Raw genomic sequence first — 15,110 nt, 5'->3', positions numbered from 1 at the left:
AAAGGTTTTATATTTGCAGTTGTTTTCCCTATAATACCATTCTTCTCTTACATACTTTCTTAGAATACTAGACATGTGCTCTTCCCGTGGGTCAGACCCCAGACGGAGTCCCAGAATGTGATTTGGGGGGCTCCTTATTGATATGCAATAATAATGTTTTATTTGGAATGGGCGCTCTTGGGTTCCCAGATCAATAGCACATCTACACCTGAGGCCACGGCTTAAACCAAAAGCACCACTGTTGTTCAAGATCACAGAGAGAAGGAGTTATCAAATCTCGAAGAGCGATCAAGTACCAACCAAATCAACAGGCTGTGTTAGGAAAAAGGACAGAAGCTGATTGGTTGATATTTCTCGGCCATGTTACCTGCTATGCTGAATCTGGCCCAATTTGTGTTCCATGGAAACATACAGTACAGGGACTAGTATATGGAAACTGCAATATGATATTGTGCCTATACAAAGCATTTTTGTTTTTTTTATTTTTATGATGGTTATTGACGACACAAATAGTTCCTAAGGATAAGTAACCCGCTGGTTCACTGTTATAGTACTGTATGTCTCTGACCTATACTTTGATTAATCTGTTTTTACTCATAATCAATTAAAAAATTTGCATTTATTGTAGTAAGTGTGCGATCTGGGCTGTTATTGCTGTGAAGTCAGTTAGCGCAGGAGGCGTGGCGCAGGGTGAGCACCGCGCAGTGTGTGCAGCAGAAATCGTGTGTTAGTCCTGTACATAGGCCACAGTCATATGCGGGAATACAGGCGGGGCTCCCGTCTCACAGACACACCTCCTGCACACCTGGATTGGCTGAGCATGGGATGGGAGGGAAGAGGCGTGCTCACTTAGCCCATGTACAGTAATGGGATCTCAGTTCCCTAACAAGGCTAGGAAGACCTGTTCCTCCACTTTGGCTCTGGCTATCAGTCCAGGTTTTAAGGATATGCATACTTGAACACAGGTGACTAAAGGTGGGTACGCACCTCTACAATGGGCAATTAGGGGTCGATTCAAGTAGCGACAAGGCCATATGCCACACTTCCTATAGCTCCGGCCTTAAGGGGGGCAAGTTAAAGCGTCATTGCTGGGGTCCCGCTCCGTTGCAAGTGTATGATAAAAAGACCATTCACAGACTTCAGTCACTTTTTATACAGAGATATTTATTTAGATAAGAATTGCACGTTACACTGTTAGAGAGATACTGTAGCGACAGTCTCATCATCCAAACATAATCAGACACGTCCCCAAATGCTGCTCATCTTCCGGTCACTCTCCTGTCTTTTTGCTGGGAGCATCTGTTTCTGCAACGAGAAATTTTTGAGCCAAATAATAACGCCTGCAATGTATTGTCTGTGTAATAGTTATTGCCTCCGAGCTCATTACTAGGCCGGGAACACAACCCACTGATGTGTAACTGGCTGACATATTGTACGATGCATTCACATTGCGCTATGCAGTCGTATGACAGCACAGAGTACCATGTACAAAAAATCTTCTGATTGGCCATGAAGCACAGCCAACCAGAGGACATCATTGTCTACCAGTGGATGGGCATGCTCCCGGTGGTTTGTGGGCGTTTGCCTGAAAATACAGGCGTTTCCCAGCTGTTGGGAGGGAGGGCTGTTGACGTCATCAGTGTCCTCCTTCTGCCCACGGCCATCGCAGCGCTGAGTAAGTCCTGGCTTACTCGGTGCTACAAATGGGGAAATCCAATCAAAGTGAATTTATGGCCCTTATTCAGATCTGATCGCAGTACAAATTTGTTCTCAAAATGGGCAAAACCATGTGCGCTGCAGGTGGGGCAGATGTAACATATGCAGAGAGAGTTCAATTTGGGTGGGGTGTGTTGAAACTACTGAAATCTAAATTGCAGTGTAAAAATCATGCAGCCAGTATTTACCCTGCACAGAAACAAAATAACTCACACAAATCTAACTCTCTCTACATGTTACATCTGCTCCACCTGCAGTGCACATGGTTTTGCCCATTTTAAGAGCAAATTTGTACTGCGATCAGCCTGGTGTGCACAGCTGCTAGGCGCAGGGACGGGAATTAGCGGGGGGGGGGGGGGGGTGTCATTTGGCTGGCGTTTTGAGATTACAATTCTTATTGAATACGGCCCAGAGTTGTATGTTGGTATAATGTTTTCTATATTGTTTTATACTATTATACTATTTATTCATTATTTTACCTTCTCCATGAGTTATGTTGGACTCGTCCTCCACAGTCGTCTTATAAGATGTGACGTTTTCTACATACAGAGGAATAATAGTATTTTCTATCGGAAAAGCAGATTTTTTTATTATGAGAAACATACGTTAAATAAAGCTTTCATAACGCCAGATTCTGCGCTAATGTTATACAAACGTTCCTCTACTCTACAGACGGATACTTAGTTATGGGACCCGAATCACCTTAATATTATGGATCTAACCTCCGTCCCTATATGTCCGTATTGTCACCATAGAAGAGTGGCTTTATGAGACACCATAGAGGTGTCTCTGATCTGCGAGCGCTCGATAAATCATTCGATGGTTGCCGACCATTAAATGATTTTTCAACCGCACCCAAGGCTGGGAATGGATGACTATGCAAATCATCCATTCGCAGCCGAGCGGGGGAACGCGGGTGCGAGGGGGGGGGGGGGGCAGTCTGCACTGCGGGCAGAATTGAGTCCACACGCAACACTGCGAATTTTGCAGCGTGGCGCGTGGACCAGAATAAGGTCCTATAGCCCCCTCAAAGATATCGCTACCTGCTCCGCAACACACTGCCATGATTGCTCGCTCTTCCTCCTCTTCCTCAGACGTTTTCTCTCTCTGTCCTGCTTCATCTGATAAGTACAATTAACACATGATCCTGTATTTATTTCTACACGCATACTGTAGGTGCTGACTCTGAGATGAAACCAAAGCTAAAACAAAATAGGGTACTTATGTAGTAACTGGGCTGCCGATTTTGAAATCGGGTCCATCGCATCGCATCGCACCCGACCATATCGCATGCGATGCGATGCGATGCGATGCGATGCGATGGACCCGATTTTTCCATAGGATTCAATGTTAAAATGGACTGAGTCCATTTTAACATAGAATTCAATGGGAAAAGGGGTCCTTTTCATACCCCTACTATCCAAGTGGGCATGGAGTTGGATATAAACCTGTGGCGAGCGTAGCGAGCCACCGAGCCCGAAGCGTGGCGAGCGTAGCGAGCCCCGCGAGGGGACACAGAATACCGTCCCCTCGCGGGGCTCGCTTCGCTCGCCACGCTTCGGGCTCGGTGGCTCGCTACGCTCGCCACAGGTTTATATCCAACTCCATGCCCACTTGGATAGTAGGGGTATGAAAAGGACCCCTTTTTCCCATTGAATTCCATGTTAAAATGGACTCAGTCCATTTTAACATTGAATCCTATGGAAAAATCGGGTCATCGCATCGCATGGTCGTATGCGATGCGATGCGATATCGCATCGCATCGCATCTGATTGTATGCCTTAACTTAAGGCATACAATCAAAAAATCGGCAGCCCAGATACTACATAAGTACCCAAAATAGTACCAACCATTTAGTTCCTAACTGGCACTTTTCAAGCACAGCCTGTGACGTGATAGTTAGCACCTGATAGACTGTTACTTTATTGCTGTTCAAGGTTTCCACATTTGCATCTGCCTCAGTAACTGAAGGGTAGATGTATGAAGCAGTGATAAGGGAGGAGAAGTGATAAAGTGCCTGGTACTTCATCAGCGGCCAATCAGCTCCTGACTGTTCCTTTTTAAAAACAGCCTGTAACTTAACAGTCAGGAGCTGATTGGCTGGTGACAAAGTACCAGGCACTTTATCACTTCTCCTCTGTTATCACTGCTTCATACATCTACCCCTGTGCTCCTTGATCTGCAGGTAGGGCAGATGTCAAGAGGAGCCGGGGATGTAGATTTGGGGGATTCAGTACTGAATCCCAGCGGTCGGGATCCCGGCGTTCAGAATCCCGACGCCGGAATCCCGACAGCCAAAATCCCGACAAGGGGGGGACGTGGATCGCCCCCCCCCCTTGCGGGCTCGCTGCGCTCGCCACACAGCGGGCCCGGTGCCTCGCTACGCTCGGCACACTAATTTATTCTCCCTCCAGGGGTGTCGTGGACACCTACGGAGGGAGAATGTGTCAGGATTTCGGCGGTCAGGATTCTAAATGCCGGGATCCCGACTGCCGGGATTTTAACTGCATCCCGATTTGGGAGGGGTGTGGTGGCCATTATGGCTTAAACTCATAAACACTAGCTTATACATAAAAAAAACACAATTAGAAGTAATCTGGTATGTGAATGTTTAAAGGCTAAATTCTTAAGGGGTTAACAGAGTAGGCAGAGGGGAAGATTTATCAAGCAGTGAAAAGAGAGACATTTCCCATAGCAACCCATTAGCTTTCTTTGAGTAAGCATTATCAACTCCTATCTCTAGATAATAGATGCTGATTGGTTTGAACTCTGATTGGTGCATAGCTCCAGGCAGCTATCTGCCAATCAACATGTTAACAGCCATTCATTGTCTGGCTGCTGGCTGGGTGACAGGTAGACAATGCCCCTGCTCGGAGGCCCCTAGAATTGTGGGGCGCTGGGCAGCTGCCTATACATTAACATGGCCCTGCTCTTACTCAGACTCAGTATATAGAAAGAGTTCCTTAATAAGTATAAGATATTAACTAACTTACTAATTACCCAAAGCTCTGTAGGGGCCAGGCATTGCTTAGGAGGTGTAATCATGACACCCCACACACAATGACGCCGCCCCTTCTTTTCTAACCACGCCCCCACTGGACCCACCCAATCCAATGTTTTAGCAGCTATGCTTATGAGCAATAAACATGTAAATTATCCTGAATGCTCCGTTAAAGTAAAGACTAGGTACAAGATTTTGGGGCCTATTTATTTAACAAATATTTACCTGATTTCCCCCCTGGAAACACCTATTTCCTCAGTCGCTAATCATTGGTACAGTACACATATACACACCCATTACCTTATCCGTCTAGCACAGTGGTTCCCAACCTTGGGTACTAGTACCCCTGGGGCTACTCTGCAGACCAGTTGGGGGTACTTGAAAATAATATTGGTAATGGCGGACAATGAAAAGGTCTTTTGATGGCTGAAGAAGACCCATTGCCATGGAGACAAACCATGTTGTGTCATATGCCTGACCAGCAATCCTCTGGGAGCTTCCCATGCTGCCCTCAGACATCAGCAGTCATCTGCCCAGCACTGACAAAGTTGGAGGAAGCAGCGGCATTAATCCTACCGGTGTTAGCGGGAATCCTGGAGATAATACACAACCAGTGTCTAGACACAGAAGGGCATGATTCCTTTGCTGTATACTACTCCTCCGCTCCTCCTTAATATAAGGACATGCATAAGGATCCGCATACCGCTAAGTACTGTCCATATTTCAAAATGAGAGGAAGGGGTACTTATCAATGAAAAGCCTAATCAAGGGGTACGGGAGAGAAAAAAGGTTGGGAACCACTGGTCTAGCAAATATAAAACTGTATAATTGACAAATGATATTTACAGTCATTCTGTTCTTCATCTTCTTCATCCTCCTCATTTATCAGATGTATAATAAGTGGAGGTAGGAGGGGTCTCCAAAAATTGTTCTCCGTCTCCTCTATCTCTCCTATATCCTCTGTCTCTTCTCCTGACATCTCTGCCATTACATCTGTCATTGCAGAAGCGACAATGGATACATGTGAATAGATTTACATTGTTTTATTGTAATTATATATTTAGAACTAATGTAACAATAATCCTAAATATTCATTTACTTTATAGTAGAAAAATGAAACGTTGAAGCAAATCTCACACACACACACACACACACACACAGATGGAGCAGCTGTCGGTCAGCATGCCCCATCGCCAGATCTCCTGTGCTGGCGCAGGCTGGCGGACGGCAGCTGCATCTGACAGGGAAGCGCTTGCACGTCCCGTCAGCAAGGCGGCGGGGGAACGGTTTCCCTGCCCATCTCCGCTTCAGGGAGACGAGCAGGGGATTGGGGGGAGCTGGGGGCAGAGCGGGTCGGAGGGCTGCTACAGCCTCTGATAGAGCGGGGCCCGTGAGCTGCTTCATTTGTAGTGCTTAGTCTACTGATATATGATCAGCTGCATGAACATCGGCATTGTGTACAAATATGAATCAGGCTCTCTGTGTTTTGGAAGCAGGCTTAATATGTATGACTGCTCACATACATTGAATATCACCATTTTGTGTGTCCAAACATTTTTTATCCCATCAAAGAACATCAAAGGGGTTTTGGAAGTGGCAGGTCCATGTGATGTCACATAGTAGTTGTACAATGCTCTTCTGGGAATGTTTTTGATGGCCTGGATATCTCTGCGGGGCCCCTTGGGACCTGCTAGGCCCTAGGCAGGTGCCTCGGTTGCTTTGTCTTTCACTCTCTCGCTCTCACACACACACAAAAACACAAGTTTCACCCATTGACACACACACAGCAGTCACTCATTGTCTCACACACACAAACACAGCGGTCACCCACTGTCTCACACTTACAATGTTGCTCTCTCCTAGCAACACCTTACAGGCTATGTGCAGCTAGCTTCCTTCTCTAGGGCACTGTGGCTCACTCTGTGTCTGTCTCCTGGGGGAGGGTAGAGGTCAGGGGGAGGAGCAGAGATCAGAGGGAGAAGCAGAGGTCAGGGGGAGGAGCAGAGGTCAGGAGGAGGAGCAGAGGTAGAAAGAGAAGCAGAGGTCAGGGGGAGGAGCAGAGGTAAAAGTAGAAGCAGAGTTCAGGGGGAGGAGCAGAGGTTAGAGGGAGAAACAGAGATCAGGGGGAGGAGCAGAGGTTAGAAGGAAGAGCAGAGGTCAGGCGGAGGAGTAGAGGTTAGAGGGAGAAACAGAGATCAGGGGGAGGAGCAGAGGTTAGAAGGAAGAGCAGAGGTCAGGGGGAGGAGTAGAGGTTAGAAGGAAGAGCAGAAGTCAGGGGGAGGAGTAGAGGTCAAGGGGTGCCCCCTGTGTTATTAGCAATGCTGTTGCTTGTACAGTACTGCTTGGGCTAGTATAACCAGACAAATGAGAGCACTTTGGAGACATCTATTGGGAATAGTTATCTGTAGAGCGAGCGAGGCACTATGCCAGGAGCCAGCTGTTTAGTTCCAATATGCCGGCCTGGGGGGCCCTTTGCTCTGAACCTGAACCAGGGAGGGCATCAGCCATATGTTTCCCTTATACTTATACCACAAACCTGTAGCACAGAAATGTCTTTGCCTAGGGTGCTGAGAAGCCTTACACCTACCCTGCGGACTCTGGCATACTTACCAATAGAGGGTGGCAGGAACAGGTTGTTAATATAGCGGGCCTTGGTGTGCAGATAGATGCAATAAATGTCCGTACAGCCACTGGTCTCACTTTCCCACAGACAGGATATCTCACTCTCCTGCACGGTAAAAACACAACAAACCCTCTTCATACCAAACGCATTCAATTATTGTATTATACCCCCGACCTCCGGAACTCAGCATCCCATTTGCATTTTTCGCCCAATAGCCACGGTCCGAGGGGGCTGCCTCACCTGACACTTCCATGGGCAGGATGACCAATTTTTATTGGTTGGTATATTGTTTGTAATTTTCAGTATTATATATATCATACTTCAATCAATATATGGTTTATCTTGCACAAGGTGACCTATAGCGTGCGCCCAAGATGGCGGCCTCAGCTGGAACTCTTATGTGTAGGATGAACAGTGCATGGATCTAATGATTTGGTATCAGGTATCTTGTTTCTATGATCTTGTAGCTCTCCAATTACGTGTCATTTCTTCAGTGTAACCTACTGCATGAAGGCCCCAATTCAGACGGCTCGCTGGGCTGAAAGTGTTTGGAGCCCAGCGAGCGGGTAAACGCTGCCCCACCAAATCCCCCCTCCCCCCATGCACGGCTGCGAATAGACCTCCATATGTGAGGGCAAGATGTAATCCTGCCGGATGGTTTTGCAAATGGAGAAATGGTGACTAACATCAATCGTTAGGTGCAATGGAATAAATAGCATTAAATGTTGATAAATAAGTATAAAAATATGACCTGATTTACAAAGCACAGTAGTAAAATGTATGATCCTGCCCCCTGGTGGACAAATAGGTAACACTCTCCCATTTACACACATTTCCTCATTGCAACTTACCAAGGGGAAAAACTGACAGGTAAATAGGAACTCGGGATCAGATACCGTGTAGATGGGTAAAGAATCCAAGATATCCGTTTCCTATTGAGAAGAAAAATGTTTTCTTATAACCATAGGGTCCTTCAAAAGTTAAGCCAATACTATATATATATACACACACACACAGAGAATGTAATCAGCACTCCGAGCATACATTCCAAAACAATAGTACCTGGGTGCCCCCCTCACGTGCTCTCGCCAGACATACAGCCAACAACTTCAATAGTGGCACTCAGAAAATGATAGTCAGACACTGAGGTCCATCAATATTTCGGTCTTTAATGGACCGTTTTCAAGATCAAAGTAACAATGTACAAGCGCTTACCTATATCACCTCTTACCATCCCCGTGCAGAGGCTACCAGAGAATTGACTGACATTAAGGATAACATTTCTCGGGAACACCTTAACACCTTGCAAACGGACACTGACAATAAGTGGCTGGACAAGCTGTCGACACAAATCAAGAAATACCGACGCAAATTGGTAAAATGTAGACGAAATAAATTGTAGATAGTGCAGAAAGACTATCAGGAACAGAGAGGGTACCCGTGGGTCCTAAATAATCCAACTGAGAGACAACGTACAGACAAGAGATGATATTTCAGAAACAGAAAATGTTGGGGTGATACTGATACCTTTAGTGGGGGCGCATCCTCACAAAGTGAACAAGATGATAAATCCAATCAAAAGAAACCCCCTTTAGGTGTAAAGACCCGTGCTCAACAGGTCGAACAGGGCGATGTTTTACAAGAAGAGCGGGCCAGTTCATCAGGATCCGTAAGAAAGAAACCAGACTACAGGAAGAACAAATAGGGGGGTATGCAATGTGCCGCCGCTATTTCCGACGTGGGAAATAACGGCGGCTCCCTATTCAATGCTGTCATAAACGACAGCATTGATGCAGGATCACGGCAGAACGGGCCCGACTTCAGAAGCTGTTGGGGCCCGTTCTGCCGATAACGTCTGTGGATTGTCGTTATCCGGGCTGCAGATCGACAATCCACGGCCTTTTTTTTGCGGCTATGCCCCCTTTGCGCCCATCGGCAGGCGGGACATTGAATCCCGTCTGTCGTTATGCGGTCGATCTAACCTCAAACGGGCCAGGATCACGGCTGTCGTGGGGATCGACAGCCGTGATCCCAGATTGCATACCCCCATAGTCTTTAATCTTTCACAAAGACCCTTATCCAACGAAGAGATGGGAGTATTGAGCAAGGCTTTATCCTTTGTGCCTTTTTGATGATTTCCAATGGCGGGTGGAATCATACAAATTTAATCGCAAACTGCGGTTAAGGGAACATTTCTAAAAAAAAAAAACTGCACCCTATGATGTTGGATTCTGAGCGGGACAACCCCTTTCGCCCCTATTCTACATTTGACACAACTAATAATAATCAGACTCTGAAAACGTTAAATAAAGCTCTGGACCATCTGGCTATCGCAGAGGGTCATCGCCCTCAATCCAAAGCACCCAATTTATCCAGACGGGAATTTGAATGCCTTAAAAATCTGGGCACAGATCCTAGTATCACAATCCATCCCGCCGATAAATGTGGGGGGGTTGTGATACAGGACATTGACCAGTATAGAAATGAATTACTGCATTTATTGGCTGATGAAGAAGTTTATACTGTACTTCCAGGGGACCCTACAGCTGGGTATAATATGGAACTTAAACAGATTTTACAACAAGCTACATGTGATGGTATTATCACCAATACAACAGCTAAGGCCCTGGTTGAAGAACATACTATAGCCCCGGTACTTTATTCACTTCCAAAACTGTATAAAGGTGCCTGTAACCCGCCAGGACATCCCATTATTGCGGCTCGGAACTCGGCATACAATAAAGTTGCTAAATACTTGGACTATTATTTTCAATTGTCCATCCAGATACAGCCGACTTATTTGAAAGACACGACGACATTGGTCTGCAAATTAAAAGATTTAGCAGACTTACCCCCTAACAGTTTTCTTTGCACCCTGGACACAGTAAGCCTCTATACCAATATTCCTCACACACATGGTATAGAGGCAGCTAGACAACTACTCAACAAAAGTGATGTTTTTGAGGGACCTGATGTTTTTTCATGAAGTTGTTGTCTTTGACCCTTAGAAATTATTTTCTCTTCAACAAGAAATGGTATCTGCAATGCAGGGGCTGCGCAATGGGATCTTGCGTAGCCCCTGCGTTTCCAAATTGTAACAGTCTATGTTTCAGGTTGAAAAAGAGTTATTCTTTATGAATGCAGAAGTGTGCAGACCGATCCAATTGTTTCTACGCTACATAGACGATCTTTTGATCGTCTGGTCAGGTAGTGAAGGTGAGTTTTTGAAGCTGATGGAGTATATCAACTCATGTGATTCCATGATTAAATTCACGTGTGAAATTAACAATGTGACAGTACATTACTTAGATGTGCAAATCTCTTTCATTGAGAATAGAATTTCCACTGGTCTGTTCAAAAAAGCCACAGACAGGAATACACTGTTACACTGTTCGAGGGCACATCCTGAAGCAACAAAGAGGGGTCTCCCTTTCTCCCAGTTTCTTTGGGTATGTCAGTATCTGCGAGGAACCCATAGAGACCGAATGGGAAATTGATATTATATTCAACAAATTCTTTTGTAGGAGATATAAATTTGATGATCTGGTCAAAGACAAACTTAAAGCCTTGGCCAAAAATGAAAGATAGATGACAGCTGAAAGATAAGATCCCCTTAGTTCAATCTTTTAACACAGCATCACAGGCAGTCACCACAGTAGCTAAGAAACGGTGTACTATGGCTTCTTACCCAGATCTTAAGCCATTTGCCTACTGTGACCTCTTGCCGAGCTATAGGAGTCAACATCAGTAGACAATCTAGTCCACAATGATATATCCAGGGCTATTTTTCAGCAGGCTCCAGCAGGAACTGAGGCCCTTATTCTAGTTCACTCTTTCTGACAAAATATTTCTTAGATGGACAAAACCATGTACACTGCAGGTGAGGCAGGTGTTACTTGTGCAGAGATAATTAGATTTGAGTGGGGTTTTACACCTGCCTCACCTGCAGTGCACATGGTTTTGTCCATCTAAGAAATATTTTGTCAGAAAGAGGGAACTAGAATAAGGGCCTCAGTTCCTGCTGGAGCCTGCTGAAAAATAGCCCTGGATATATCTAAGGCAGCTGCCCCTATTGTACAGAAAACCAGACTGCTACAGGTGTTAACTGCACAACCTGTAGTTACCTGGAGACAGGAGACAGCTTTCTACATCCCCACACAGGAGAGAGGATCTCCATTAAACATGTATTAACATGTAGTACCACTCGCGTGATTTATATCATCAGATGCCCATGTGGCCTGCTATGCATCGGCAAAACCACCTGCCAATTCAAGACACTTACGGCAGGACACAGATCTCACATCAGGGCTTCCTTAGAAGAGAATTGAAACATGGGTTAGCCACCCTGAGGTATAAGATGGTTGATCATATACCCAAGAATCCCAGGGAAGGTGATCGAGATAAAATGATGCTTCAAAGAGAGACTAAATGGATACACAGACTAAACACTGTGTACCCTTTGGGTCTCAATGAAGCCTGTAGCTTTCACTGCTTTCTGTAATTGTGTGGTTTCATACATATCATCTCCGGTATATTCATGCTATATTTGAGTGATTATATAGATTAAGATTATATTATGCCATTAGCGACAGTGCATTTACTTATGCATAGAGATAACTTCATGTCATTATCGGTTATAGCTTTTTCTATTTAATAGAAATCTCATCCATAGGAAAGAGTCTGTTGCTTTTTATCCTGTCTGTCACATTGTTGTTTGTTTATGTATTACAGGTCGCCTAGCAAACTAACCGGAAGTCCGGACTCACCGGCCGGTGTGCATCGCCGTTGAGTGACATCATGAGATCCGGACCGACGGAGGGAAGTGGGCGTCCTGCTGCATGGGGATGGCGAGAGGTGATATAGGTATGCACTTGTACATTGTTTGTTTGAGCTTTAAAATGGTCCATTAAAGACCGAAACGTTGCTGGACCTCAGTGTCTGACTGTCATTTTCTGAAAAGCCCTGAGAGTGCCACTATTGGAGTTTTTGGCAGTGTCCCACGGCAGGGGGGGGCAGTTAGTCCCCCCGTCACTATCTCCCATGCTCACAACGTCTATTCTGCAGCCTGAGGGGCTGGGGACATAGCCAGCAGCTCAGAGAGCCGCTAGCCATGCCACTACAGTGGCGAAATTGGGGATGTGACCTCATGAGAATTGGCCACGCCTCACATCACTAGGCCACACCTCCAAACGACGAAACTTACTCAGACTAGAGATGGACATTGCATCACAATCTTTGACTACCATCAATGCTTTTGTTTCGATGGTAGTGGTGTTACCATTTGATGGCAGCATTTAAACATTCCATGCTGTTCCGATGGTCCCCCCCCCCCCCAACCAGCCACACCGCAGTGCTTCTGCACATGCGTGGCTGTGCTTAAGAAGTTTGCTCATGTGCAAAAAAAGGATTTTTTTTTCTCTCAATTCTTTTGATGCGTTGGTGAGTGACGATCGCATCGAAAGATTCATTTGATGGTGGGAATCCGAAGTCCATCCCTAACTCAGACTGGAAGATGGAACTGCTCAGCCGGTTCCATGTTCTCTGCACTCAACGGCGCAGACTCTGGGCTTGACACACCTACAATTTTGTAGAACGGTCTCAGTCGCTGACACTCGAATGACATGAATTTGTATGTAACTCATCGGGTTTATGTGTACATTGGTGTCAGGCCCAGTGTATACACAAACAGCAGGCGAATAATAACATATTTAATAGCTTCTGGCCGGCGACAGTTAAACATGAGTACTCTCATAAAAGTTACCATTGTCTGCTCAAATCCCAGGAGGCTACATGTAGCTGATCACAAGGCCCTAGAGTGAGATAAACAATTAGAAGTTGATTGTTATAAGAATTGTGAGGGTATTCCCCGTCACTGTTATTCCCCAAGTCAGCCAAATCCTATAGAATAGACCTAAAAGTGTCAAAATAAGATACATGATAAACATAAAGGGCCGTATTCTGAGGTATGAGTGCAGTGGGATCCTAGGGTGGCGCTGAGTAGGGGGGACGGGCAGGAATCCAGAGGGATTCAGGCACCCTCCACTAGTGTTCATTCTAGCACCCGCCGACTTTGAAAATCCATGCAGTTCCTCTTCCCTGCCTGGGGTGTCGCTGTTTGCTGTAGTGCTTTTAGCACAGTGTGGTCTGTATATCAGCATTGATATGCAAACCAGACCTGTGCCAGAAACACCACAGCAGACAGTGACACCCCAGGCAGGGAAGAGGAACTGCATGGGTTTTCAAAGTTGGCGGGTTCTAGAATGAACACTAGGGTATTGGTGGGCATGAATCTGATGGACGTCCTGCTCCTCCATAGGGCTGGGGCAATATCCGCTGGTACATCCCATGCTGTGACTTCATACCCCCAGTGGAGGATTTGCACTGCAGCTGGTGAGCGTCCCAGTAGGAAGACAGGGCAGCATTGGCATAAAGACTCAGTAGCGGCTGCGTACATAGACGCAGTCATGGCTGCTGCTGCGTCCACCTCCGAACCGGGCCCGTGATGTTCAAATGTATTACAGCTTAAGGGGCAGATTTATTAACAAGTGATATTATTGTTGTTACTCGTTACAACAAATGATAAATGGTGCGCCAGCCAATCAGCTCATGTCATGTATTTGAAAAAAAAAAAAGACAGATAGAAGCTGATTGGCTGGGGTACTAGTTATCAGTCATAACAAGTGATAGCAAGAAGTTTAATTTTCTTTATTGCCGCCGGCAGTGGTCGAAGTGGAAATTTTGAAGTGGGGGTATGGAAATTTTGAAGTGGGGGTATGGAAAAGTAAAGAGTGAATATAGTGCGTACCTTCGGACACCCCCCTGTCCATCAACGTCCCCTGCCAGACTGCCCCGTTGTACAGGGGTATTACAAAAGCACAATATGTGCTGCTGAGTGATCAGAGAGCATCCTGAGGGGGAAAAAAAACTTTTTTTTTTATCTTCAGATTAAAGTGGGGGTATGCCATACCCCCGTATACCGCCCCACTTCGACCACTGGCCGCCGGTAAAAATATCTAGATGAATAGAGGAAATCAGGATGTTTTCTGTACCCTTTCCTCTCCTCTACAGACTTTACTACTGATCCCCTTCTTCATTTCAGGACCAGTCTTCCCATATACCTGCAGTGCTACCTGTATCCTAATTGCCCAGGGCCCAGGGCTGACAGAATAGGAAGCCACAACCCCCCCCTTATTGTTAAAAAATAAAATAAAAATGTCTATGCCCACTGCCCAGCAATGGCCCAGGGGAATAGGATGTTACCTGTCTGTAGTGATGTCCACTAGGGGGAGGGAGAGAGCTTACCTTAATGTGGCAGATGGCGGCTCAAGGCTTCCCAGCAGTAAACTGCCGTTCATGGGGAGATGTCACATGCCACAAACCCTCCCACTCTGATTGGCTGAGTGGTTCCCTGACTAACAGACCACTGACATTACTGATATAGGTCACACACCTGATGCACACTGATCCCTATACACAGGTCACACACCTGATGCACACTGATCCCTATACAAAGGTCACACACCTGATGCACACTGATCCCTATACATAGGTCACACACCTGATACACACTGATCCCTATACACAGGTCACACACCTGATGCACACTGATCCCTATACACAGGTCACACACCTGATGCACACTGATCCCTATACATAGGTCACACACCTGATACACACTGATCCCTATACACAGGTCACACACCTGATGCACACTGATCCCTATACACAGGTCACACACCTGATACACACTGATCCCTATACACAGGTCAC

At 46.0% G+C, this 15,110-nt stretch overlaps 1 protein-coding gene across 5 annotated transcripts; it reads right to left on the bottom strand.

Annotated features, from left to right (window-relative positions):
* Positions 1 to 1,143: 1,143 nt before the first annotated feature.
* On the bottom strand, positions 1,144 to 14,719 carry LOC146049816 (uncharacterized). 5 transcript variants are annotated; one of them, XM_083166450.1, is made up of 8 exons: positions 14,643 to 14,719; positions 13,102 to 13,150; positions 8,192 to 8,272; positions 7,328 to 7,445; positions 5,564 to 5,710; positions 2,760 to 2,837; positions 2,196 to 2,282; positions 1,144 to 1,305 (listed from the first exon to the last, which is right to left on the bottom strand). In XM_083166450.1, exons 2-8 carry the CDS (start codon positions 13,102 to 13,104, stop codon positions 1,271 to 1,273), a joined length of 549 nt encoding a protein of 182 aa, XP_083022576.1. In that variant the 5' UTR covers positions 13,105 to 13,150; positions 14,643 to 14,719; the 3' UTR covers positions 1,144 to 1,270. The 5 variants fall into 5 exon arrangements, with proteins under 5 accessions (XP_083022576.1, XP_083022578.1, XP_083022579.1 ...); XM_083166452.1 differs by having other exon boundaries at positions 1,144 to 1,299; XM_083166453.1 differs by having other exon boundaries at positions 2,196 to 2,255.
* Between the last annotated feature and the right edge of the window lie 391 nt (positions 14,720 to 15,110).

This window comes from Crinia signifera, chromosome 12 (genome assembly GCF_055691185.1).
Source record: "Crinia signifera chromosome 12, ASM5569118v1, whole genome shotgun sequence".
Classification (NCBI taxonomy): Eukaryota; Metazoa; Chordata; class Amphibia; order Anura; family Myobatrachidae; genus Crinia; species Crinia signifera.
This window is presented reverse-complemented; position numbering and strand designations above follow the sequence as displayed.